Consider the following 24,142-nt stretch of genomic DNA (forward strand, 5'->3'; position numbering starts at 1 on the left):
GCCAAGCAGTGCTTCTGACCTGTGTCACTGCTCCGAGAAAAGGCAGAGGAGAGTACCCCCCCACCGTGGTCTGGGGGCACACAGGTAGCGAACAGTTCCCAGTTTCCCCGGACATCTGACCTCCCCACCTCGGGGAGCAGTGGGCCACTGCAGACTCAACCCCACCCTCCTCAGGGGACCCAGGGCCAGTTTAATCATCTTGAAATCTTCCCCCTCTCCCCTCCCACTTATCACTGTCAAAAGAAAAATAAACACACTGAGGCAGTCAGATCGTGTGTGAATAGCACCCAAGCAGATGTCCTCTGAGATCGCTCAGCTGTGAAATTTATCATTATCCGCCATGCATTCAAATCTGCTTTAAACTATTCTGGAGCTAAAAATACCATGACTTTCAGAAGAGAGACGTGCTAAAGCCCTGGCCCATTTCCCGGGTGGTGGCAAGACTCAGAGACACCCTTCCCGACGTGTTGTCTTTGCAATCCTGCATCACAGTGAGTCGATGGGGCTCACGGTCTTTCATTCCCACCCAAACTGTAAAACTGGAGGAGCAGCCCATGCTACCTGCAGGTTATGCAAACACTCCCACTGCCTTGGAAGAACTGGCCCACTGAAACCCAAGTCAGAATTTTCTGAATGCATCTGACTCTTCCCAAGGCCACCTTCAAGTGCATCCAACCTAGAGGAAACCTGCAGAGTGGAGGCTACCTAACTGCAGGCAAGGTACCACCTGTGGTTTGTAGGTCAAGCCCTGAGGTCACCCATCTGAGATGTCCAGGAGGTCCAAGGTCAAGTCCACACTCAGCCCCACAGGTTGGGCACCCTGATGAGATGTACACGTTTGATATCTGCTTGTCCAACAGAGTGGCCACTAGATCTTGAGACTCACGAAAGACTCGTGACTACTGAGTCTGAAATGGTGCTACTGTGACTCTGAAACAGAATTTTGAATTTTTAAAAAAAGTTTTAAATAACTTGCATGTAAATGCAAACGGACACATATGCTACTGGGTTCTAGCTGGAGCCCTGGCTAAAGACTAGGTACCAGACTGTGACCCACAGCACATTCATCACAGCCACATCACATTCCTGGCCTGGAGGATACCCACACAGCCTACAACTAGGGTGGCAAGCCTCAGCACAGACAGCCCTGCAGAGAACAACATGCATCCGTGGCAGAGGTGATGGCTGTCTCTCCCCAAATACTCTCCTCTTCTAGAGCCTGAGTCCCTGATTTTCACGCAGGTATATTTTTCCCAGGGGGGTGGAAAAATTCTCAACCTCCCTTGCAGCAGGGAGTACAATTAAGTATTAACTGCCTATTAAGATGAAGCCAGGGACTTCCCTGGCAGTCAGTGGTTATTAGGACTCCATCTTCCTTTGCAGGGGGTGTGGGTTCAATCCCTGGTCAGGGAGCTAAGATTCCACATGCCACAGGGTATGGCCAAAAAAATTAAAAATAAAGACAAATGTTACACTGCAACTCCCCAGAATGCCTTAAAAGACAGCTGCCACATATCCTTTGTCTTTCTTTTTTCATCCTGTTGCCTGGAAGGCAGATGTGATGGTTGGAGCCCTGGTCACCATCTTAGAATATGAGGACAAGGGTCATCTCTCATGAGCTGGAGGGAGCCTGGGTCCCTGAGAATTTTGTGGAGTGGAATTTTCATATGGAATTAGGATTTCTGCACAAGAAAGAAAGTTCTACCTTGTTCAGCTCCTATTATTTTGGGTCTCTGTTAATGAAACAATCTTGATAAACCATTTATTAAAAATAACAGGTTGAGCTAAATACTTATATGACTTTTATACTTTTCTGTATGAAGAACATCTTAAAATTTACATTAAAAAATACACCCAAGGGAAAGAAGCCAGACACAGAGGAGTACATACTGCATACATGTATTATAAACATTCTACAGTGAACAAAAGCAGATGGGTGGCTGCTGGTTTGGGACGGAGGAGTAAAGTGTAAAGATTTACGGAGTTGCCTGGGGTGATGGAAATGTTCTGTATTGGAGTGATGATGTCCAGGGTGTATATACCCAACTGTTAAAACCTATTGTATCATATATTTAATCAACACAGGACATAGATTATGCTTAAATAAGTTCAGTTCAGTCGCTCAGTCATGTCTGACTCTTTGCGACCCCATGGACTGCAGGACGCCAGGCCTCCCTAAATAAAGATGATATTTAAAAAAGAATACTCACTCACTGATTAAGAGATTAATGTAGCTAAGAGATGAAGGACATTCTGAAGGGTGTAAGATGCACTGGTAGGAAATGATTTTGTATAATTCCTTTGACTGTTTCTTTTCTTTCAACATTGTAGGGAGCTGTTAACTTTCTTTCCCCCCCTCCCCCACCTGCCTCCTCGCCCTTTTTTTTTTCCTTTTTTGGTAACTCAAATGCCCTCATGTTTTTGAGCATGAAAAAAGTGTATTTGAAAAGCTTTTTAGAATAGAGAAGATGACTAAAGATTGTTAATGTGAAAAAAGTAAAACATCCAAAAAAGAATGATTATATGTGTATAACTGACTCACTTTGCTGTTTGGTAGAAATAAACACAACACTGTAAACCATCTATACTTCAAAAAAAATTTTTTAAAGGTAAAGCATAAACTACTTGAACAGTAAGATGCACTTTTTGTTTTAGAAAGGGGGACATGCACATACTTGTGCTTGCTAAAAGCCTAGAAGGGTAGACAACAAGCATTAACAGTGATTATCTCAGGATGCAGAGATCATTAGTCATTTTCACTTTCTTCTCTACACCTCTCTGCAGTATGAAGCTACCTTTTATAATCATGAAGAAAACAAAACTATCAATTATGTAATCAAGGAAAAATAGGCCCATTTGCCCTTGCTGGGCAGGCTGTAGCAAGAGAGGACTTCATTTCATTCAATCGCCTGGACACCAGCGAGAAAAGTCAGGTCATCCAGAGTAAGAACCCCGGACAGACTCTTCAAACCCGCATTCACATTCTGAGCGAGCTAGTATTTGCTACGTTTGAGTCATTCACTCTTTGGTGCTCTGTCTCCTTATTGGTCCGATGGGATGGTTAGCCTCAGTTACTGCCCAAGAACCTGCCTCTCAGTTTTTAAAGCTCCCAGCTCTGATGCAGGCTGGCAGGAATGATGGTAACCACTCCTGGTTGAAAGGAAAGCCAGGGGCAGGATGATAAATGGTTCTCAGTCCCCATCTACCTCTGCCCCCAACGAACCGCTCTGTCATGGTAGCTGGAGGCTTCTTGCCAACAGAACTGAAAAGCCAGTTCAGCTCAGAAGCAGGGTCAGCACATACCTGGTTCCATCCGCAGAAGCTTCTCCAGGGCCCTCAATCTAGACGCTTTCTTCTCTCCCACCCCCTTCCCCTGCCCCTTTGTCCTGGGTGGGTTTTCACAGCTTCTCCATCCACCACCAAAAATAACCCAATCACTTCATGACAGTTTTGGGAGCACATGGGCCGTGCTGAGCAGTGAGACCTCCCAGTGGTTTAATGAAGGACTATTAAAAACGCATAAAAATCTCACCCAACAATAATAAAGAACGCAGCCAAAGCCAGCATCTTCAGCGTATAAAAGGCTGTGTGCAATGGGAGAATTCCCTGCCAGCATTCGGAAAGATGAATGTGGGCTGCCTGGGGGCTTAAGGCTTTCGTTGGCTCCAATTTTTAAAACTCTCATTGTATGGAGACGTGACTACACATACACACGTGACATTAAGTGGTTTTAAATGATGACTAGAAGAAAAGACGTACAATTTGCAGAGAGCATTAGAAGGTGCCCTGTGGACGGGTCTCCCGCATTCTTTTGATCTTTGTAATTCTCACCTGACAAAGTAAGGCGAACGTCAGATTAATTTCCTTCCTTGGGTGTTCCAATTCCTGAAAAGTAGCTTCTGCTACAAAAGAAATGACTCAAAAGTGACTCAAAGGGGTTATTAATTCACAGGGAAGCTCTGTATTTTTCCTTTTTTTTTTTTTTGAGATGGCAGCTAAGGGTAGGACGTTCACAAGTTACAGCCCTGTTGGCTATTGTCCATTCTCAGGACAGAGAGGAACCCCAACCATGATTTTCTTCTAAGATTTTTTTTTTAAATGTGGACCATTTTTAAAGTTTTTATTGCATTTGTTACAATATTGCTCCTGTTATTTATGTTCTGGTTTTTTGGCTGCAAGGCATGCGGGATCTTAGCTCTCTGACCAGGGAACGAACCTGTACCCCTCTGCAGTAGAAGGAGAAATCTTAACCACTGGACCACTAGGAAAGTCCCCTGATGACAACTTTTAAAGGCGGAGGGTTACAAGTCAGGAGCCCAAGTCCAAACATGGAAATGTCTCTTGACTCTCTCAAGTCACTAGCCAACACAAGCTGCCTCTTTAATCTGAGCTTTTCCCTTTATAGGCAAAGATTAAGCTATTCTTAGCAAAACCTGCCAGCAGCAGATGGCTTTTTTCTTCTTTAAAAACAACAACCAACCATCAAACCAAGAGATCATCCAGAGCAACCAAGTTCCTCTTCCTGCTCAAGATAACACATAGGAGAAAAATAGGAATTACAGAATACTTGGCTCCCAGGTAAGACTCTACAATCAGAGCCTGCCCCTGGCTTTCCAAATGTTCATGCCGTCCACTTCCCAGAGAAAAAATTGCACACTGCTCCCAGATTTACAAACAGAAGCGCACCATGACTGCGAGAGGAAATCTAACCACCCAGGAAAGGCTGGGGCCGAGCAGGAACTGACAAACAAGGCTGCCAATTGACTATTCTCCCCAGAAGTATGAGCGCAGAACACAGAGCTCATTCTTAGAATGGGATGCAATGACGCTGGCAAGTGGCCCTGCGTGAGGACTCCTCCCATAAGCAGAAACGACAGGGCTTTACCTTCAGAGCACCACAAAGTTCAACTGTGTCTGCGTCATCCACCACTGTGATTCGAAAATTAGGAGTCTGCAGAAGTTCTTTGAAGAGAAGGCCGTTCTCCATGATCTTGCTGCCTATTGAAAGGTTAGGGAAAAAAGGAAATTAGCAATGGCCTCTCATCTTAACTTTCACATCTAACACAGTTTAAAATGAGTTTTGGACTTCCCTGGCGGTCCTGTGTTAAGACTCCATGCACTCAATGCAGGGGGCACGGCTCCATTCCTGCTTGGGGAACTAAGATCCCCCCATGCCCTGGGGTGTGACCCAAAATGAAAAAAAAAATTTTTTTTAAGCCAATAAAAAATCTTTTTAAAAAGACCTTTTTCACATTCCAAAAGTGACATACGTTCCTGATAGGAAAGTTCATAAAGTCACAGGACTAGAAACAAGATAGTTAAAATATTCCACAATCCCACCACAGATAAAAGCAACAATTTGGCATGTATCTTTAACTTACCAAAACTGAAATATACATAGTTTTTCTAATTGAGAACACAACATGGATTTCACAATCAGCTTTCCCCCATTTATGGCAGGAATAATTTTCAGTGATACCCTATATTTTCTACATTACTTTATTAATAAATGGCCATTTTGTATTTTATCGCATACACGCATTATATTTTATCTAAGTGTCTTTCTGTTGTTTGAGATCTAAAATTGTTGCAACTTTTTGCTACCATAAACACAGGCTCCCTCCACAGGAAGCCAGCTCCCTTTTCACCAATACTAGGCCTAACCTCGGGACATGCCTGGACTCAGTGGGTGAGACAATTTCCCCACCCCTGGGCTCAGTCACGTGCCTGGCTTTGGTCAAAGTGCAAGTGTTAGCTGCCCAGTCGTGTGGATTCTTTGCAATCCATGGACTCAGCCTGCCAGGCCCCTCTGTTCATGGAATTCTCCAGGCAAGAATGCTGGAGTGGGTAGCCATCCCCTCCCCCAGGGGATTTCCCTGACCCAGGGATCGAACTTGAGTCTTCTGCATTGTGGACGGATTCTTGACCACCTGAGCCAGTGACGTGACTGGCTTTGGCTAATGGGACCAGACCTGACTCAGCAGAATTTGAAGCCCGTTTGTGCAACAGCAGGGCGGGTTCCCATGTCCATCTGCCTTCACTGTGGGAACACACCCCAGCTGGCCTGCTGGACCCCACAGGAAGAGAAGATAGCACCGCCTCCCAGTGGACCCACAGATGTATCAGCTGTGCTTATTTTGGATGCCATTAAGAATTCAGGATTATTTGTTACTTAGCATCACTATGGCAACAGAGAACTGATACAACATCAACAAACATGTTCAGTGACTCAATTGGTGGAAGATGGAAATGCATTCAAAGGCTCCTTATATCTACTTCCCATTGGGACCATGCCTGGAATGATGTGGAGGATCAGTACTTTTCACATGTTACTTTCCTATTTATAGAGACTTTCAGTTCAAAACAAAACTAAAACTTAACACCATAGAGCCTGATGTGAGATCTGCTCTGGTTGGTGGGGTGTGGGGTGGCGCTCAGCTCTGGAGATCAGGACGATAAAATTCGCCAGCTCAGTCCTGGCTCCCACACAGAGCTGGCAGAAAGCTCCCCCGGGGACCATGGCACTTCGGCGCTTCCAGCCTTGAGTTTCCTGAGCCTGTTTCCCAAGTTTGTCTGCACAAGACAATCACCGGGAGATCTTTAAAAACACCAAAGTCCAGCCACACCCTAGCATCCATTAAATCACAAGCTCTGGGGTCAAGCAGGCATCACTAATTTCTGATGCTCTCCTGGTGACTTCAATGGGCAGACAAGTTTGAAAACCTCTGATGTGATCTCTAACCTCATGAGGTGTGCAAACTGCCTATTAGTTACAACAAGCACTCAAAGGTCTATATAATCACAATGGGACAGTGATATTTACATGCCTATGACTGATTTGCCCCACTGACACACAAGAGGCCCCAAAGAGGTTTACTGAGTTGCGCTTGGTCACACAGCTAGTAAGAGGCAGAGCCCAAATTCTAACCCAGGTGCTCTGGCTCCAGGACCTATATGACCTCTATGCTATGTTCCACTCAGGGGCAAGAAGAAAGAAGTAATAAACAGACATTACAATCAGAGCCATAGTCTTCCACTGCAGGGAAAAAAAACCAGGATGTTCGACAAAATTATACTCAGAAGTAATATAATATCAAAATGATCCAGGGGAGGCCTTCCCCATTGGTCCAGTGGTTAAAATTCCACCTTTCCAATGGACGGGGTGTGGGTTTGATTCATGGTTGGGGAACTAAGATCCTGCATGACAAAAAATAAACAAACCAAAAAACAAATTCAGACACGAGTAGAGAGAGGGTGGGAAACAGATGAATGAGGCTAGCCAGCAGTTAATCATTACTAAAGATGGGCCGTGTGGGGTCCTAATACAGTTCTCTCTACTTTTGTTTGGTTTAAGGACATTTTCCATCATAAAATGTTTAGGACAGCTACGCCAGATACTTAGAAACATTTTCTATTCTACAGGCATTGCTATGATGTCATTTAGCTGAATGCTCATTCGTCCAAATATTACAACTCCCTCTGTGTGAGCAAACTGTCCTCTTCCTTTTATAAACAGTCCTCCAGACGAGCAGCACTGTTTCATCACCTGGGTTGGGTAAACCAGGCCCAGATCCACACCACGATGTAGTTATTGTCTTTCTCTTCTGTCCCTCTCCATGGGCCAGGGGCCTGCAACACGAAGGGAGCTCACGAGCAGCACAGACAGGCCCCCACTCCCTCCACTAAGCTATTGTGATCGAGCCAGCAGCAGCTGTGAGTAACTGGACATGTGGAAGGAGACAAGCGTTCTCCATCTGCCACCGATACAAGGCGGCGTCTGCTGGAGTCTCTGTGCTGCAAATTACGCACAGGGTTCATTAGTGAGGTGAGCTCGATTTAAAGGAGTCTTACATTTTCTCAAACGCACCTTTTAATTATTTTATTCTTTTCCATTATGGTTTATTATAGGATATTGACTCTAGTTCCCCGTGCTATATAGTAGGACCTTGTTGTTTACCAATTTTAAATAATAGTGTGTATATGCTGATCCCAAACTAATTTATCCCTTCCCCACCCCTTTTCCCTTTGGTAACCATTGTTTTCTATGTCTGTGAGTCTGTTTCCATTTTATAAATAAGTTCACCTGTGTCATATTTTAGACTTTACATGTAAGTGATATCAAATGATATTTCTCTTTCTCTGTCCAACTTACTTCATTTAGTATGATCATCTCTCGGTCCAATCATGTTGCTGCAAATGGCATCAAATGTTTACCCTTTGAATTTTTAAGTCTTCTTTACTTTAAGTCTTGGATAAGAAAGCATTGATCGTATTATTATTACCAGTCTTAAGCAGTGATGAGGCAAGAAGGGACCCAGGACATGTGATCCAGAACAGGGAACGCCCATCAGCCATGTGGAAGGGCTTGTCAAACTGAAAATGAATCAAAAGAGAGGAAAATCCCCCTTCTCTTCCACACCAAATTTTGGAGATAATCAACCTGTTTACATAAGACTCCTTCACATCCCACATCTCAGTCCATAATTCTCTACTTTTGTGTACTAAGAAGCTCCTTCCACAAAGAAGGGGCTTATGTATCCTGACATTTAGCACCACAACTTATATAGAACAGACTTTGGACAGGATCTGCAGGCTGAGCAGACATCTCGGACACGGTGAAGTCATTCCTGCAAAGGGCGCTCTCACCACCAGGGGGCACCACGGCTCACAGTGCGTGTTTGACCCACGGCCCCAGGTTGGTTTCATGGCAGCCGGGATCCAGCCCAGGATCCTGGACTGCACGTCGTGGCCAGGTCCCTCTAGATTTCTCCTGGAGACTTGCAATGTCTCCTACGACACTGACATTCTTCAAGAGTGTGGGCCAGTTGTGGGACTTCCCTGGCGGTCAGGTGGTTAAGACTCTGGGCTTCCAATGCAGGGGGCGAGGATTTGATCCTTGGCTGGGAAACCAAGATCTCATATGTCACACGGTGCTGCCCCCCCCAAAAAAGTGTGGGCCACTTGTTTTGTACCATATCCCTTCCTTTGGCCTTGTCTACTATTTCCTGTTGATTAAGTGCAGGTTATATAAGAAAATTTAGAAAATGTCACTTTCCTGTTCTATCTCACTTTGAGTATTTTATCTAATTTAAATCAGATCACTCTTGCCAGTCATGGTCCAACCCACAGAAGGCAGCAGAAGCAATGTGTAAACAGAAGCCAGAGAAACAGATGTGACTTCTGTGCGTGTGTCTGTCTTTACAAAGTAAAGAAGCTTGATGCACCCAAATGGGAGCTTTCCTATAACAAGGCTAACAGGCAGGTAGAAATCCTAGCCAAAATCTATCAGTTTAAATTTGGAGATGAAGTCTGTCTTAACCCTACAGAATGACTGGGGTTAATTGGTCAATCCCAACCAAATAACTAGCAAATTGACTACTGGCAAATAGGATTAAGCTGGAAAAAGTAGCTAATAATTAGTTTTGAAAAATTAAAGTGATTACATAACAGTTTCACAGGCTACATTAAAATCATAGATGAATAAAGATGAATAAAAGAACTGAAAAGAATAAAACCTAAGTACAGCCTAGCATACATATGCAATTTTTTTTTTTTTAAGGGAAGGATACTTAGTAACTATCAACAATGATTTCCTTTGAGAAGAGGGAGGAGGTCTTAATTCTAATTTCATACTTTCTTGTACTGTTTGAATTTTCTTGCATGCTAAGTTGCTTCAGTAGTGTCCAACTCTTTTGCAACCCCGTAGACTGTAACCCGCCAGACGCCTCTGTCCGTGGGATTCTCCCGGCAAGAATACTGGAGTGGGTTGCCCTGCCCTCCTCCAGGGGATGTGCCTGACCCAGGGATGGAATCCATGTCTCCTGAGTCTCCTGCATTGGTAGGCGGGTTATTCACCACTAGTGCCACCTGGGAAGCCCCTGAATTTTCTTAGCTGTGCTTATTGCTTTTATAAATATCAACCTGGGTAATGTTATTATAGGTAATTTTGTTTCCTTCCTCTTATCATTTGTGATACCTCTGCTCTTCAAAATTATTATTTCTCACACACACCCACACACCCACCCCTAAGTGCCCAGATATATGGGACTGTCAATGGAATGCTATGCAGCTATAATGATGTATGCTGGTCGAAATAAATGAAGCAATTATCAAAAGAGTATATTAACAACTACAACCACAGTTCATCACAAGTAGAAAAAAATAACGAAAATTAAATGAAACCTGAAATGGTTTTCCTAAATCAGAGAAAGACAAATATCATATGGTATCACTTATATATGGAATCTAAAAAAAGAATACAAACAAACTTATTTACAAAACAGAAACAGAGTCACAGATATAGAAAACAAAGCAATGGTGTGTGGGGGGATAAATCAGGTGACTGAGTTGGGCCTAGACACACTATTACATATATAATAGGTAACGGATAAGAACCTATTATATAGCACAAGGAACACTACTCAATACTCTGTAACGACCTATATGGAAAAAGAATCTAAAGAAGAGTGGATATAAATAAGTGATTTACTCTGCTGAACAGTAGAGATTAACACAACATTGTAAATCAATTACACTCAAATAAAAATTAAAAATCAATGTTCTGTGCTAAGTTGCTCAGTCGTGTCCCACTCTTTGTGACCCTATGGACTGTAGCTCGCCAGACTGCTCTGTCCATGGAGTTCTCCAGGCAAGAATACTGGAGTGGGTTGCCATGCCCTCCTCCAGGGGATCTTCCCAACCCAAGGATCGAACCCACGTCTCTTACACCTCCTGCATTGGCAGGTGGGTTCTTTACCACTAGCGCCACCTGAGAAGCCCCCAAAATAATCAAGTTTTAAGAAACGGCTTTCTTTTGATTATCTCTATGTCCCACGGTAATCAGGTAATGCCTGTACAATTAAAAATAAAAGAGAAAAAAAATTTAAAATGTCCTAACTTACATGCATGCATAAAAACCTTTTCCCATCCATCCCATCTTACTCAAGAGAGCCTGATCTCTTCCAGAGCTTCCTTTCACGAAGCTGCCAAGGAGAAATGATTCCCATCACTGGTGCATTTGATAAGAGTGGAAGTAAGTCCTGGAGTGGTAGATAAACTTAAATATACCCTGCAAAGCATTCTATGAGCCCTATAACATGGTATGTGGGCACTTAGGAATTCTGAAGCCCTTTTTTAAAAGAAATAGACATGTTCACAACACTGATGTGTAAGAATAGAAAGGGATTTCTGTTTCAGGAACCAGGAGACCCAAGTTCATGTCTGAATTCTATATTAGCTGTGTGATCTTGGGGCAGGGAGCTTACTCTCTGAGCCTCAGCTTATTCCTTTGGAAAGCGGGGATCACTCCCATCAATTTCTAGATCTCTGAGGCATCCAATGAGGCTCCAGATACTGGCATTTATGAGTAAAGAAAAGCTAGGTTTTCCTTGGACTGCATGGTGATCAAACCAGTCAATCATAAAGGAAATCAACCCTGAATATTCATTGGAAGGACTGATGTTGAAGCTCCAAAACTTTGGCTACCTGATGCAAAGAGCCGATTCATTGGAAAAGCTCCTGGTTCCGGGAAAGACTGAAGGCAAAAGGAGAAGGGGGCAGCAGAGGATGAGATGGTTAGATAGCATCACTGACTCAATGGACATGAATTTGAGCAAACTCTAGGAGATACTGGAGGACAGAGGAGCCTGGTGTGCTGCAGTCCAAGGAGTCACAAAGTCGGACATGACTTGCTTTCCCTGACCCCTACATCCTCCATGCAAGGAGGCAGCTGTCTGCAAGCCAAAAAGGGAGCCCTCACCATAGAAAAGGGCTGGCTCAACCCTGATCTTGAATCAGCCTTCAGAACTGCAAGAAATAAATTCCGGTTGTTTAAATAAAAAGAAAAGCTGGGTTTCTAAGGCCAAGGGCACTCCCCCATGGACACAACCATCTGCTTCTTGGTACAAGCAAGCACCCTTGCATTTTTGTGAATAACCTCGATGATGCATTACTGGATTGTGGCGGGCCACATGGTCTCCTTGGCTTTACTTTCACTCCAGAGTTTGTAGAAACGCTCCACATGCCCCCAGAATAGCCTCCTAACATAAAATTTCCACCCCACTGAATGTCCACCCCAGGAATGTTATGGGAGCAGGGGAGACTTCATTACAGAAAATTCCAGAAATGGAATATGTGCCTGTTAAGACACACAGTGTAACGTCCCTCTGCCCAGTGGCCCTCACCGATGGTGGTCTCGCAGAACTTGCCGGCGGCCACCTCGTTGGCAATGTTAGCTCCCATCAGCACGCTGATGTCAATGCCCATCTTCTCTCGGATGATGTCAGAAATGAGCTTCAGCCCCTCAGGACCCTCGTCTATGCCCTGCAAGGACGTCAGTGGGTTAGAGGAAAAGAAACCCCCAAGGCCAAGAGGCTGGAGACCGTTGCTTTACAAGTCATCTAGATTCAGACCTCCAATGGCATAGGCGGCTGAAAAATCTCGTTTCTAAGAGTAAACAGACATAGTGTGTATGTACCATTTAGAGAGTAACGATAAAGTGAAAACGAACAACGTCACCATCCAGGTTAAGAAAAAGAACTTGATGGGCACCACTGAAGTCCCCTGGGTCTATTCCCAAGTTCGTCCTTCTCCTCACTAGTGTTTCCTGGTGCCCGCCAGGGTGAACCCCTATCCTCAACGTCACTTATGCCCTGTTTGCTTGTTTTTCTTGTTCATTTTATCACATGAAACTACCCCTAAACAGTGTGTTATATCACTATGCCTGTTTTTGAAAGCCTATAAATGAAACTGTGCCTCTCACCTGTGATGTGCTGCTTTGTGCTATATTATTATTTGGGAGATTCACCCATGTGGCCACATGAATATTCTGGTTCCCTCCTGTGTAGTTTCCCATCATTCATTTGTCCATCCTATCGACGACTGACATTTGAAGTGTGCTTGCTTTCATAAACATTCACCTACAAACACAGTCTCTCAAGAGGGTTCTTAACCTTTTTGACAACACAGACCTGCCCCTGGCAGTCTGGTGAAGTTTATGGATTCATTCTCAGACTCCATATGCATAAAGCAAAATACAAGATTACCTAGCAAGGCAATTATTTTGAAATACAGTTATCAAATGTTAAAAAAAAACAACCAACCTACATTTGTGACAAAGTAATATATATATTTTCTTACTGCAATTATAAAAAGGTGCCATAGCAGGTCTAACTACTATAATTCCCAAGTAGTTGGGAATAAATGATACCTTGAGATATCTGAAGCCATTGTAAAGTAAAATGAAAATACCTATAATTTGTATCAACCACAGGGTCAAGGTCCTGCTAACATATTGTCACTGAAACTCTGGGTTTTGGCCTACATTCGTAAGTGAAGGAGAGGCTCATTTCAGTTAGAGGTTAAAATAAATAAAAATGCAATTCCATCCCCACATTTAGGTCCATGAACCTCTTGAATTCTGACTGTGGGCCTCTGGGGATGGTTTGTGGACTTCCAGTTAAAAACACCCTCTCCAGGGAATAAATCCAGGAGTGGGAAATTAAAGATGATTAACTTCCCAACAAATGTAAAATACGTGAGATTTCCAGGGCAAGGGCGGAGCCCCGTGTGATAGACAGGAAGATCTTTTCCTGCGGGACCCCAGCACTGGGAAACCCCTCCAGATAGGAAGCAGCCCCTCCAAAACGTGAGTAAAGCGAGGCTCAGGAGGGGACGCGTGGTTTTGATTCCCTTCCAGATATCCTTAAAAAACAAACCCAAACCAGCCATCCCCTCCCCTCAGCTCCTTTTCCCCAGCAGATGAAAGAGGTAGGCAAGTTCCCCGGAGCCCGCGCGTGGCGAGGGGCCGCCTCACCTTGATGAGGGTGATGCCCAGAGCGTCCTTCGGCACCCTCCCCGTGATCTCGTCGCAGATCCGGTGGATGAACTGGTGGGGGATGACAAACACCAGCAGGTCTGCGTCCTGCACGGCCTCGCCGAGGTTCGCTACAGCCACCTGCCAGGGCGAGGGTGAGGCGGTTACTTCCGGCCTGAAACACCCCTGTCCAAGCCACGCGCGCGCTGACCGGGCATCAGCCGCGGCCACGTGCTCGGGAACAGTCGGGTCAGTGCGGGGCCTCTGCCACCTCCCCAGTCTGCAACCCAGGCCGGCAGCGCCCTCCCCTCCCCCCGCCGCCATTGCCTTCCCTTAAAATGGGGTTGCAACCATCCTGCGCAGTGGCTCTCTGTTGCTCCCCAACCCCCCATCCACTCCTGCCCTTCTCCGTCCCCGGGAGGCTGCGCTCTGGGCGCTGTTTCCCCGGCGCCCTGCCCTCTGCCTTCCAGGTGGCTGCAGCCCAAGGCTGGCAGTGCCCGGAGCTCCAAGGTGCGAGGAGAGACAGGTCAGGGCGTGGACCTGCGCCTGGGGCCACTCCTGCCTGGCTCGTGGTGCTGGCCTGGGCTCCCGTCTAGATCCCCACTTCCTGACCTGGGCTGCGTCAGCCCCCCTTTCACACCTCTAAGCGCAGCTCTGTCCCCTTGCCCTTTCGGGGGTGGCCGTGGCTTCCTCCTGCTGCTAATCTCTGGCCACTTCCCCGAGCCCTTCTGGTCCCCTCAACTCTACCTAAGCCTGTCAACAGTCCCACACTAAGCGTTTCTACGTGGGTACTTTGAGAGCACTGTTGTGAAGCATAAAGGACACAGAACAGAGTCTGTCACTTGACAGGCACTGAATAAATGTCAGCTATTCCGATCATTTTCCTTCAGAGAAGTACGAAGACGGGTTTTAAAATTTCACATGGGCAGGACTTCCCTGGTGGTCCAGTGGTTAAGACTCTGTGCTCCCAATGCAGGGGACGAGGGCATGGGTTTGATCTCTGGTGGGGAAAATCCCATATGCAGTACAGTGGCAAAGCCCAGCCCACCCCCACCAGAAAAAAAAATTAACATGGGCAGAGAAACACAGGCAGAAGAGAGGGCACCGATCGTGGACATGGGGGGATATGATCTCTAGCAGAGACTGCCCCTTGTTACCCAATGTCCGTTCTCCCCTTCTTTCTCAGCAAGAGAACCCCAGCTTGGGGGAAGGCTCATACCTGCCAAGAAAGCAAGCTACACTTCAAGCTTCCCTTGCAGCTAGGTGCCTTGTGTGATCAAGTTCTGACCAATGGTGTAAATGTGCTTGTGGTTTCTGGGAAATGTCCCTGAATTCCTCTTTTGGCCAGAAAAATGCTGAAGAGATGGCTGGAGTTTGGGCAGCCATCTTGGACTAAGGAGGAAACCAAATGCTGAGATAGTGGAACAGAGTCCCTGTCACCATGATGAATCGTTAATGATGATAAACATCCTTTACATAAGAGAAATAAAGTGCAAGTGTTTACTTTGCTTAGGTTATTGCTATCTTAGGTTTTCTGTCATATGCATTTGAACCTAACTGTAACTGACATAGTTGCGATTAAACATTCCTGGTTCCCAAAATGCAGGAAATTGGATGTGGGTTCTTCTTTGAGGAAGTGCTATCTGCCACAGGAATGTCATTCAGAATGGATAAGCTCCTAGGAAATCTACTGTGGGAGTTGTGATGGAGGTGCCAACTCCTCGATAAAATTTCTTCTCCCCTTTCTCCATAACTACAGAGCTGCAAGCTGATCACTGGTCACCTAGCATGCAGGCCTGCATTTCCCAGCAGCCTTGCAGATACGCAAGGTCAAGGACGAAGTTCCCATCAGTGGAATGAGAGATGGAGCTGTGCATACCACTTAAGACCCAGAGTCCTTCAAACAGCGGCTGCTTCCTCCACACTTTCCCTTCCCCACTTTTGTGCTAGTTGAAAACCCACGTGGGACCAAGAATAATGGTGTAAAGCAAAGCTGCTGGGCTACTGTCATGTGAGAAGGAAATAAATCTTTGTTTTTTACATACCATTATTGTCTTTTTTTACAGCTTAAGTCTAGTCTTTTAACTAATGCATGTGCAAGAGTTACTACCTCACCCAAGAATTCCCCAGGAAAATCTACCTGGCATTATTTCACTCGCCCCTTCCTTTGGCTGGTATGGAAGGCCTGTAATTTACCACCTAGCCTCCATTCTCTTTCTTTCTGGCAAAAATGCCTCTAAATTTCATTTCAAAAGCTACTGCTTCACCACTTTAACTATGCAGTTTGGGTGGAAATGCCCGCCCCACCCCCTGCATGAATGGTCTTTAAGTTATTCAGGTCAATGGACAAATAAAACAATGAGAACCAATGTTTGCTGGGGTTTCTGAGAAACAGTTGCTTCTTTACTCCTCTGCACCATCTGTTGTGTCTTTCCTTGAACAGTATGGAATAATGGTGCAAGGTCTGGAACAGCTGCAGCCATTTTACAAACGTGAGGGGCAGCACCTAGACCTGCCAAGGGGCTCCAGTGTGAGTGAAGGCAGAGTAGAGAAACAGGAAAAAAACAGGGCCTTGTTGATATTACTTAATCCACTGTTTTAGGCTGCACCTGAAACCGGCCCTACCTGAATTTTTAGTCATATGACCCAAAACATCAGCTTAAGCTGACTTGAATGGCAACAAAGAGAGTCTCCCCATAGAATGACTAAGCTTATAACCCGAAGCTTAGCAGTTCTCCCTCTTTATTCACACACCCAAGGCTGAGGGAAACTGGCCCTCCTCTTCAGAGGGGCTTTTCCAGTTTGGTAACCTAGGCTAGGTAGTAAGGACTTCCTTGGCATCTGGATATTTCGTCTCCTCCAAAAAAGCAGTTTCTTATTCGAATCCATCAGCCTTGATGCCGAACCACAGCTGCTGTCTGCCTCTTGTTGACAAGGCTTGTTATGCTCTTACACATTTGCCTGTGGTCCCAAACAGTCTCCGCCCCCCAGCCTTCATTAGAACTCTGACCCCCCCACTCCCCCTGGCGTTACTGGCCTCACTTAGGCAGGGACTTCTGTTCTTGACCCCCTTCTCAGACAGAGCCTGGCAGCCTGAATTTTAATGAAAACCTTTCTTCTCTAGACCTATTGTTTTTCCACTTCCCCATCCACCTCCCTGCTCCCCCCCACCCCCCAGAAAATACACACCCTTTCTCTCTTCAGGGCATTTCCTGACCTAGTAAGATGTAAAAGACACCAGAACCAGAGAAAAGATGGAAAAGATGTACGTCTGGGTCCCATGTCAGCAACTGATCGGCCATGGGACCGGCACAGACGACTCCTATTCACTAAGCACAGTCACCCTGGCTACAGAACGGGGATAACAATCACTTTTCTGTGACTTCCCGGTAGTACAGTGGTTAAGAATCTGCTTCCAGTGCAGGGGACCCGGGTCTGATCCCTGGTCAGGGAACTGAGATCCCACATGCTGTAGAGCAACTAAAGATCCTTCATGTCTAAACTAAGACCCAACACTGCCAAGTAAATACTTTAAAAAAAAAAAAAAATCACCTTTCCTGGGGTGAGATGGGGAGGGAGGTGGGAGGTAGGTACAAGAGGGACGGTTTATATGTATACCTATGGCTGATTCATGTTGATGTATGGTAGAAACTGTAGCGCAATTATCTTCAATTAAAAATAAAGTTAATTATAAAAAATAAACCATCGTAATATTGTAACTATCCTCCAATTAAAAATAAAACATTTTTAAAAATCACCTTTCCTACCAGCTACTTCACAGACCACTTTCAAATTAATATAGATAATAGCACTCTGCAGTGATACGAAATAAGCGAGAGAGATTACTGATCAGAAAAATCCACTGGCCTCCTATCAATTCTTAACCTTCAAGGCATCAGCCCATGCTATGCCCCCTGTGATGAAACACTCCCATGGAAGCTGCCAGCTGGCCTGGGATTTCTTCCCATCTTTCCTGTTTCCTTTTTCAACAAACCAAAGACGACTGCAGCTGGTTGGGTGTGTCGCGGATCTCTGGGACAATGCGCCTGGGACTCCCTCAGCACACACAGATGTCCTTCCATTGTCCTTGCCGGAGCGCTAACGGTTAACCCACAGAAGCAACATGTGACCCGAGCTGCATTTGTACGGTGCACACGGCCGTCATTCCTGCTACACAGGATCCAAATAAACTGAATACCCTCTTTCAGAATGACAGCTTTAGCTAAGCCTCTATCCTATCTTTTCCTCTGAGCCAAATCAGGACACTGCTTTGGAAATGCTGACCTATTTCATGGGCCTCCTGCCAAAGTCTTCCTGAGGGTGTCCGCCACTAAAGGTTCTCGAAATGCTTTGAGAAAGACTATTCAGGGCAAACGGGCTTGCCTGTCATTGGCCAGGAGGACAGGAAATCCAATTAGAATGAAGGCATCACGGCTGATCCATCTGATGCCCAGTCTTTCAGGAATCCATGGCTCTTGGTTCACGTTAATAAAAAATTAAAAAAAAACTAATAATAAATAAAGTCATTTAGAACAGAGCCAATAAGGGCTTCCCTGGTGGTCTGGGGGTTAAGAATTTGCCTGCCAATGCCAGGGACGTGAGTTTGGTTCTGGGTCCGGGAAGATCTACAGGCCACAGAGCAACTAAGCCCGTGCACCAGAGCTGCTGAGTCCACACTGTGGAGCCCGAGGGCACCAATCACTGAAGCCACACGCCCAGAGCCTGTGCCCTGCAACAGAAGCCCCTGCTCTCCGCAACTGAGACCTGGCACAACCAAACATAAAAGCAAATAGATAAACCTTGAAGACAGAGCCAGTCAAGTCTATGGGCCAAGCCTGAAGGTTCTTCTCTTTCCCCCTGGGTTAGCTATCACTGTGCAGTCCGTGGGCATCTTGACCCAGTTCCACCACCAGTTAAGTAAATGGGCACCCCAGGCAACTTGCCTACGTTGTTGAGGGGATGGGCATTTAGCTTCAGCACAACAGCATGAGTAATGTAGATAGCAAAGTAGAGCTGCCACACAGCAGAGGCTCAAAAACATTGTGGTTTACTCCTGTTCTCCTAAGCTCAGCTTAGGCCAAGATGAAGTGAGGTTCACATCCTTGGCTCCAGAATGACGGCGCGCCATCCTTGGCGTCAGAAAAATGATCCTCAAGTGTAGGCAACTCGATCTGAGGATTCTTTTTTGTTGTTTGTTTAAAGATTTTTGATGTGGACCATTTTCCCAGTATTGTTTTTGTTACAATATTGTTTCTGTTTTATAGTTTGGATTTTTGGCTGTGAGTCATATGGGATCTTATCTCCCCTAACCAGGGATCAAACCTGCACCCCCTTCAAAGGAAGGCTGAGTCTTATCCACTGGACCACCAGGGAAGCCCCTCTGAAGATTCTTATACAAACATACCACTTTAGTAAGTGAGGTTGCCTCTGGAAGAAAAAAATAAAAAGCTGTTTATTATGTAGATCAGCAGGGCCCAAGGTGTGGTTCCTGAACCAACAGCAACCCCACCACCCAGCATCCCCATCACCTGGCATCCCCACCACCCAGCATCCCCATCACCTGGCATCCCCACCACCCAGCATCCCCATCACCTGGCATCCCCACCACCCAGCAACCCCACCACCCAGCATCCCCATCACCCGGAACTTGTTAAAAATGCAAATACCTGGACCTCCCCTGAGACCCAGTGATTCAGAAACTCTAGAGGTGGATCCAGTGATCCCTGGTAAACTCTCCAAGTAGTTCTGAGGAACACTTAAGTTTGAGAAACACCAATGAAGATGAATCCCCTAAGGAAAATAAAAAAGCTAAACCCAGGGAGGAAAGAGTTGATGCTGATGCTCCTACTAAACTGATATTCTAATCTTCAGAAGCCTTAAAGCTAAAATTAACAGGCAAAATTACAACCGTATTACCCAAAAGTCAATCATCATTTTTTTAAAAAGTATCTTGGTCGAACCTTCTATCCCATGGGACACCAGCTAAACCACTGAAAGGAAACTCCCCAGTGTGGTTGGGTCTCCCGCTCCACATGCACTGTCCCTGGCACTCAATCAGACCACAAATCACACCTGGCACCATTCCAGGAGCTGAAGACATATCAATGAATGCAGGTCTATGCAAGGAACAAATCCAGCAAGTTAGTAACAAAGAAAAATATCTCAGTTGGATTTCAAAGCTTAAAATGTTTATGCTTCAAAGGATACCATCAGGAAAGTGAAAACTCAGAGAATGAGAATACACTCCCACACTATATACTTGAAAATGGATTTGTATCTAATAAATACTCCTTGTAACTCAATAATAAAAAGACAACCCAAATTTTAAAAAAGGGCTTTAAAAAAAAAAAAAAACATTTCCCCAAGGAAGATATAAAAAAGTCTAATAAGCACATGAAAAGATGACTAATATGGTAAGCCATCAGGCAAATGAAAATCAAAACCACAACGAGATACCACCTCAACCTAACTCTAACCCAAAAAGTTAGTTAGCTAAGGGGCTTCCCTGGTGTAACTAAGACTCTGCACTCTCAATGCAGGCAGCTCAGAGTTCAATTTAGTCAGGGAACTGGATCCCATATGCTGTAACTAAGAATTCACATGCCACAACTAAAGATCCCACATGCTTCAACTGAGACCCTGCAGAGCCAAAAAAATAAAGTATTTTAAAAAGATGTTAGATAATAACAAGAGTTGGTGAGGATGTGGAGAAATTGGAACCCTCGTACAACGCACTGGTGCAACCACTTTGAAAAAGTCTGCCAAGAGTTCCTCAGAAAGTTAAACAGTTTCTATATGACCCAGCAACTGTACTCCTAGGTATTAAGCTCTAAAGAACCAAAAACATGTTCACACTAAACACTTCACACACTTAACAGCAATTCTATTCATATTAGCCAAAAAGTGGAAACAATTCAAATGTCCACCAAACAATGAGTAAATAGGCAAAATATGGTACATCCATAAAGACTGAACATCAGTCAGCCATAGAAAGGAGTGAAGTACTGATTCAGGACACAACATGCATAACCTTGAAGGCATGATGCCAAGTGAAAGAAGCCAGTCACAGATGGTGAGGTATTTATGGCGACATTTACATGCAAAGTCCAGAACCAGCAAATGCGGAGACAGGAAGTAGATTAGTGGTTGTTTAGGGCTGGGGATAGGAGGAAGTGGGAGATGACTGCTAAAAGATATAAGGTTTCTCTTTAAGGTGATGAAAGAGTCTAAAATTAATTGCAACAATGGTTGCCCAATTCTGTGAATATACATAGAAAGCACTGAATTGGAACATTTGTGTAAAGTGTTTTGTGTGAACATGTTTTCCCTTCTTCTGAGTATAAACCTAGAGGACAGTCGCTGGGTCATATGATAGCTTTAACTTCTTAAATCGTACACTTTAAGGGGCAAACTGTATGCCTGAGAATTATATCTCAGTAAAGCTGTTTTTGAAAAAGAACTGGCGAGGTTTAGAAGACAAAAGAGGAGCGCCATGACAACCACAGTTCACAGAAGACGCGGCAATGCTCAATCCTGGTGTCACACTGAGGTTGGTTAAAGCTGGACCGAGGCGGAAGAGTTCTCTACCTGGGTGAGCTCTAGGCACAGGCCCTGGAAAGCCGGCTCTGACAAAGGACCGACAGTTTATCCTGCAGTGACAGGAAGAAAGAAATGTTCCTCCATGCAAGTCTAAGGGGAAATCACAAACCCAGTCGGCTCCAGCTTTTAGTGAGACTTTGATGACCTGGTGAGGTCACTGCTACAGAAGGTTCCCCTGTAGAGGGGTCACATGATGAGCCTGGAGAAGGATCAGGCAGGCAGCAGTCTAGGGCCCCCAGCAAGGAAGACCCCTGGTCTCAATCTGCGCAAGTGGCAGGCGTCATAAATAACACTCCCGTGTGGATGATATGCAGCAAGTCTCTCCGGCTTGAATCCACAAGACAGAAGTAAGTAAAACTGGCTTTTAGCTCTGGATGGACATTCATCGAGTCAATTAATCTTATGTCTGACGTTTTATCTGAAAAAATGATAACAACCATTGGTCTTGTCTAACATTAGTTTATGTTTTAAATGGCCCAATGAGGTATTTGAAAAACTCCAAAAAAACACAAAATTTTTAAAGACCCGGTAGAAACAAAGTCATAGTTTTGCAACAGATTCTCAACACTCAACAATTTATGTGGATCATCTCATTCACTCCTTACAACAGCCCATCCTCCTAGGAGAAGCAGGGTTGCCCAGACTCATTCAGAGTCGGCCCTCAACTTCATCACTGCTCAACTTTTAAAATCACTTATTATGAGACATTTTGTGTGTGTGCGTGCATGCTCTGTCGTGTCCAACTCTCTGGGACCCTACAGACTGTGTAGCCCACCAGGTGCCTCTGTCCATGGGATTCTCCAGGCAAGAATTCTACAGTGGGCTGCCATGCCTTCCTGCAAGGAATCTTCCCCACCCAGGGATCGAACCTGAGTCTCCCACATCTCCTGCATTGGCAGTGGATTCTTTCCCACTGTGCCCCCTGGGAATCCCACATCATAAGACATTTCATACATACAAATGCTGGGATCTAGAAAGCCTAAACAAGAGACAAAGAAGCAAATGCCAGTGTACCTTTGGCCAGCTTAAGAAATAACACTTTGCAATAACCTCTGTGTCCTGCACCAAGGGCCAGCAAGGGTGTGGAAGGATGTGAGTTCTCAGACCCTGTTGGCGGCGTGGAGAGGAAGGGAGGAAGCGGGCAGGGCACAGCCTTTAAAAGAAGGACAAAGCTGTTATGGATACAACACAAACTGGTGAGAACTGACTAACACCGCCTAGGTCCAAGATGATGGAAGATTCCACTTCTGGGAGACCTCAGCCTCATTACGCACTCATTCTAACACATTGCTGCTGCTGCTAAGTCACGTCAGTCGTGTCCAACTCTGTGCGACCCCACAGACGCCAGCCCACCAGGCTCCCGTCCCTGGGATTCTCCAGGCAAGAACACTGGAGTGGGTCTAACACATGAGCACATGCTAAATAACATGCCCATGGACACCTAACAGCCCTGATGTGTTCAGTTGTTCAGGCGTCTGACCCTTAGTGACCCCACGGATGGCAGCCCGCTGTGTCCACAGGATTCTCCAGGCAGGAATACTGGAGTGGGCTTCCGTTTCCCCGCCAGGGGCTCTTCCTGACACAGGGATGGAACCTGCATCTCCTGACTCCTGCATTGACAGGGAGATTTTTTTACCACTGCCCCACAGTCCTGAGGCTGCCCATAAAAGGCCCCAAACTGGGCAGTGCCCCAATTCCTAGACATCCCTGCCCCTTCTCCCCCAAAGTGCTAGAATAATCCTTCTACTCATTAGCTTATGAAATTACCCAGCCCATAAAAACTAACCACCCCCGCACTTCGGGGCCATTTGCCTCCTGAGAAGGCCCAGATGGCCCACACTCAGCATGTGGAGTGGGTGTCTCTCTAAATACATCCCCTTCTTATCTATCCCTTTGTCTCTCACTGAATTCTTTCTGCACCGAGACATAAAGAATCTGAACTTCAGTAAGTCCTGAGAGCAGGTATATGATCTTAATTAAAGGACAGAGGGTTCAGTCCCAATCTGGGTTTCGGCTAGGTTCGAGTCCTCATCTGAGTTGTGTGGTTTCACACCCACGCTGGAAACCAGTGGTGTGACCTGGAAGATTATAGGCTGCATTCCCTGTGACCTTGTGATACACACCTCAGACATGAATAAGGCCATTCCCGGGAGCACTGTCTGCAACAGCAAAGCAAACGACCAGAGACATAGACATGTCCAGTCCATGGACCAGATACACTCACTGTCATGAGGCTACAACCTTCTAGGAGCAGAGAGGTCCTCCCTCGTCCACACCTGGGCACACGGGCTAGGCTTTGGGGGACGTGGGTTTTGACTCCCTCTCTGCCTCCTGCCCCCCGTCCTCTATGCAGACAGTGACCATCTAGCCGATTCATCTCCCACTGTGTTTGCTGAGTTCCTCGCCGGGAATCATGGGAGAACGAAACCCCGGCAGGTGGGGTACAGAGGATGCAGAAGGAGCTGGCTCAGAGCACAGTGGAAGAGCTCGCTAAGGATGCGTGTGGTCCACAGAAGGGAAGGAACAGTAGATCCTGGCGTGGATGAGAAGGGACGCTCAGAGGACCAGTCTGCCCCAAGCAAGGTTAGACGCGACCTCAGAGGCCTTCCAGGGCCGTGGGAACAGTGGCCCGTTTCCTCTCGTCATCAGATAGTTGGGCAACTTCACTGCTCAGCTCGGAACCCTTGGGAACCGTCCTCTCCCCACCCACAGCACGAGGAGTAACCACAG

The 24,142-nt window shown here is 45.7% G+C and overlaps 1 protein-coding gene across 1 annotated transcript in view; it reads right to left on the reverse strand.

Moving 5' to 3' along the window:
- GPD1L (glycerol-3-phosphate dehydrogenase 1 like) overlaps positions 1 to 24,142 on the reverse strand; it is a 61,346-nt gene that overhangs the window by 14,944 nt on the left and 22,260 nt on the right. Inside the window, exons 3-5 of the mRNA XM_043442381.1 lie at positions 13,814 to 13,954; positions 12,183 to 12,321; positions 4,886 to 4,998 (exon numbers count right to left, since the gene is read on the reverse strand). Of these exons, the coding sequence (XP_043298316.1) occupies positions 4,886 to 4,998; positions 12,183 to 12,321; positions 13,814 to 13,954 (393 nt within the window). The remainder of the gene's footprint in view (positions 1 to 4,885; positions 4,999 to 12,182; positions 12,322 to 13,813; positions 13,955 to 24,142) is intronic.

This window comes from Cervus canadensis, chromosome 22, assembly GCF_019320065.1.
Source record: "Cervus canadensis isolate Bull #8, Minnesota chromosome 22, ASM1932006v1, whole genome shotgun sequence".
NCBI classification, from domain to species: Eukaryota; Metazoa; Chordata; class Mammalia; order Artiodactyla; family Cervidae; genus Cervus; species Cervus canadensis.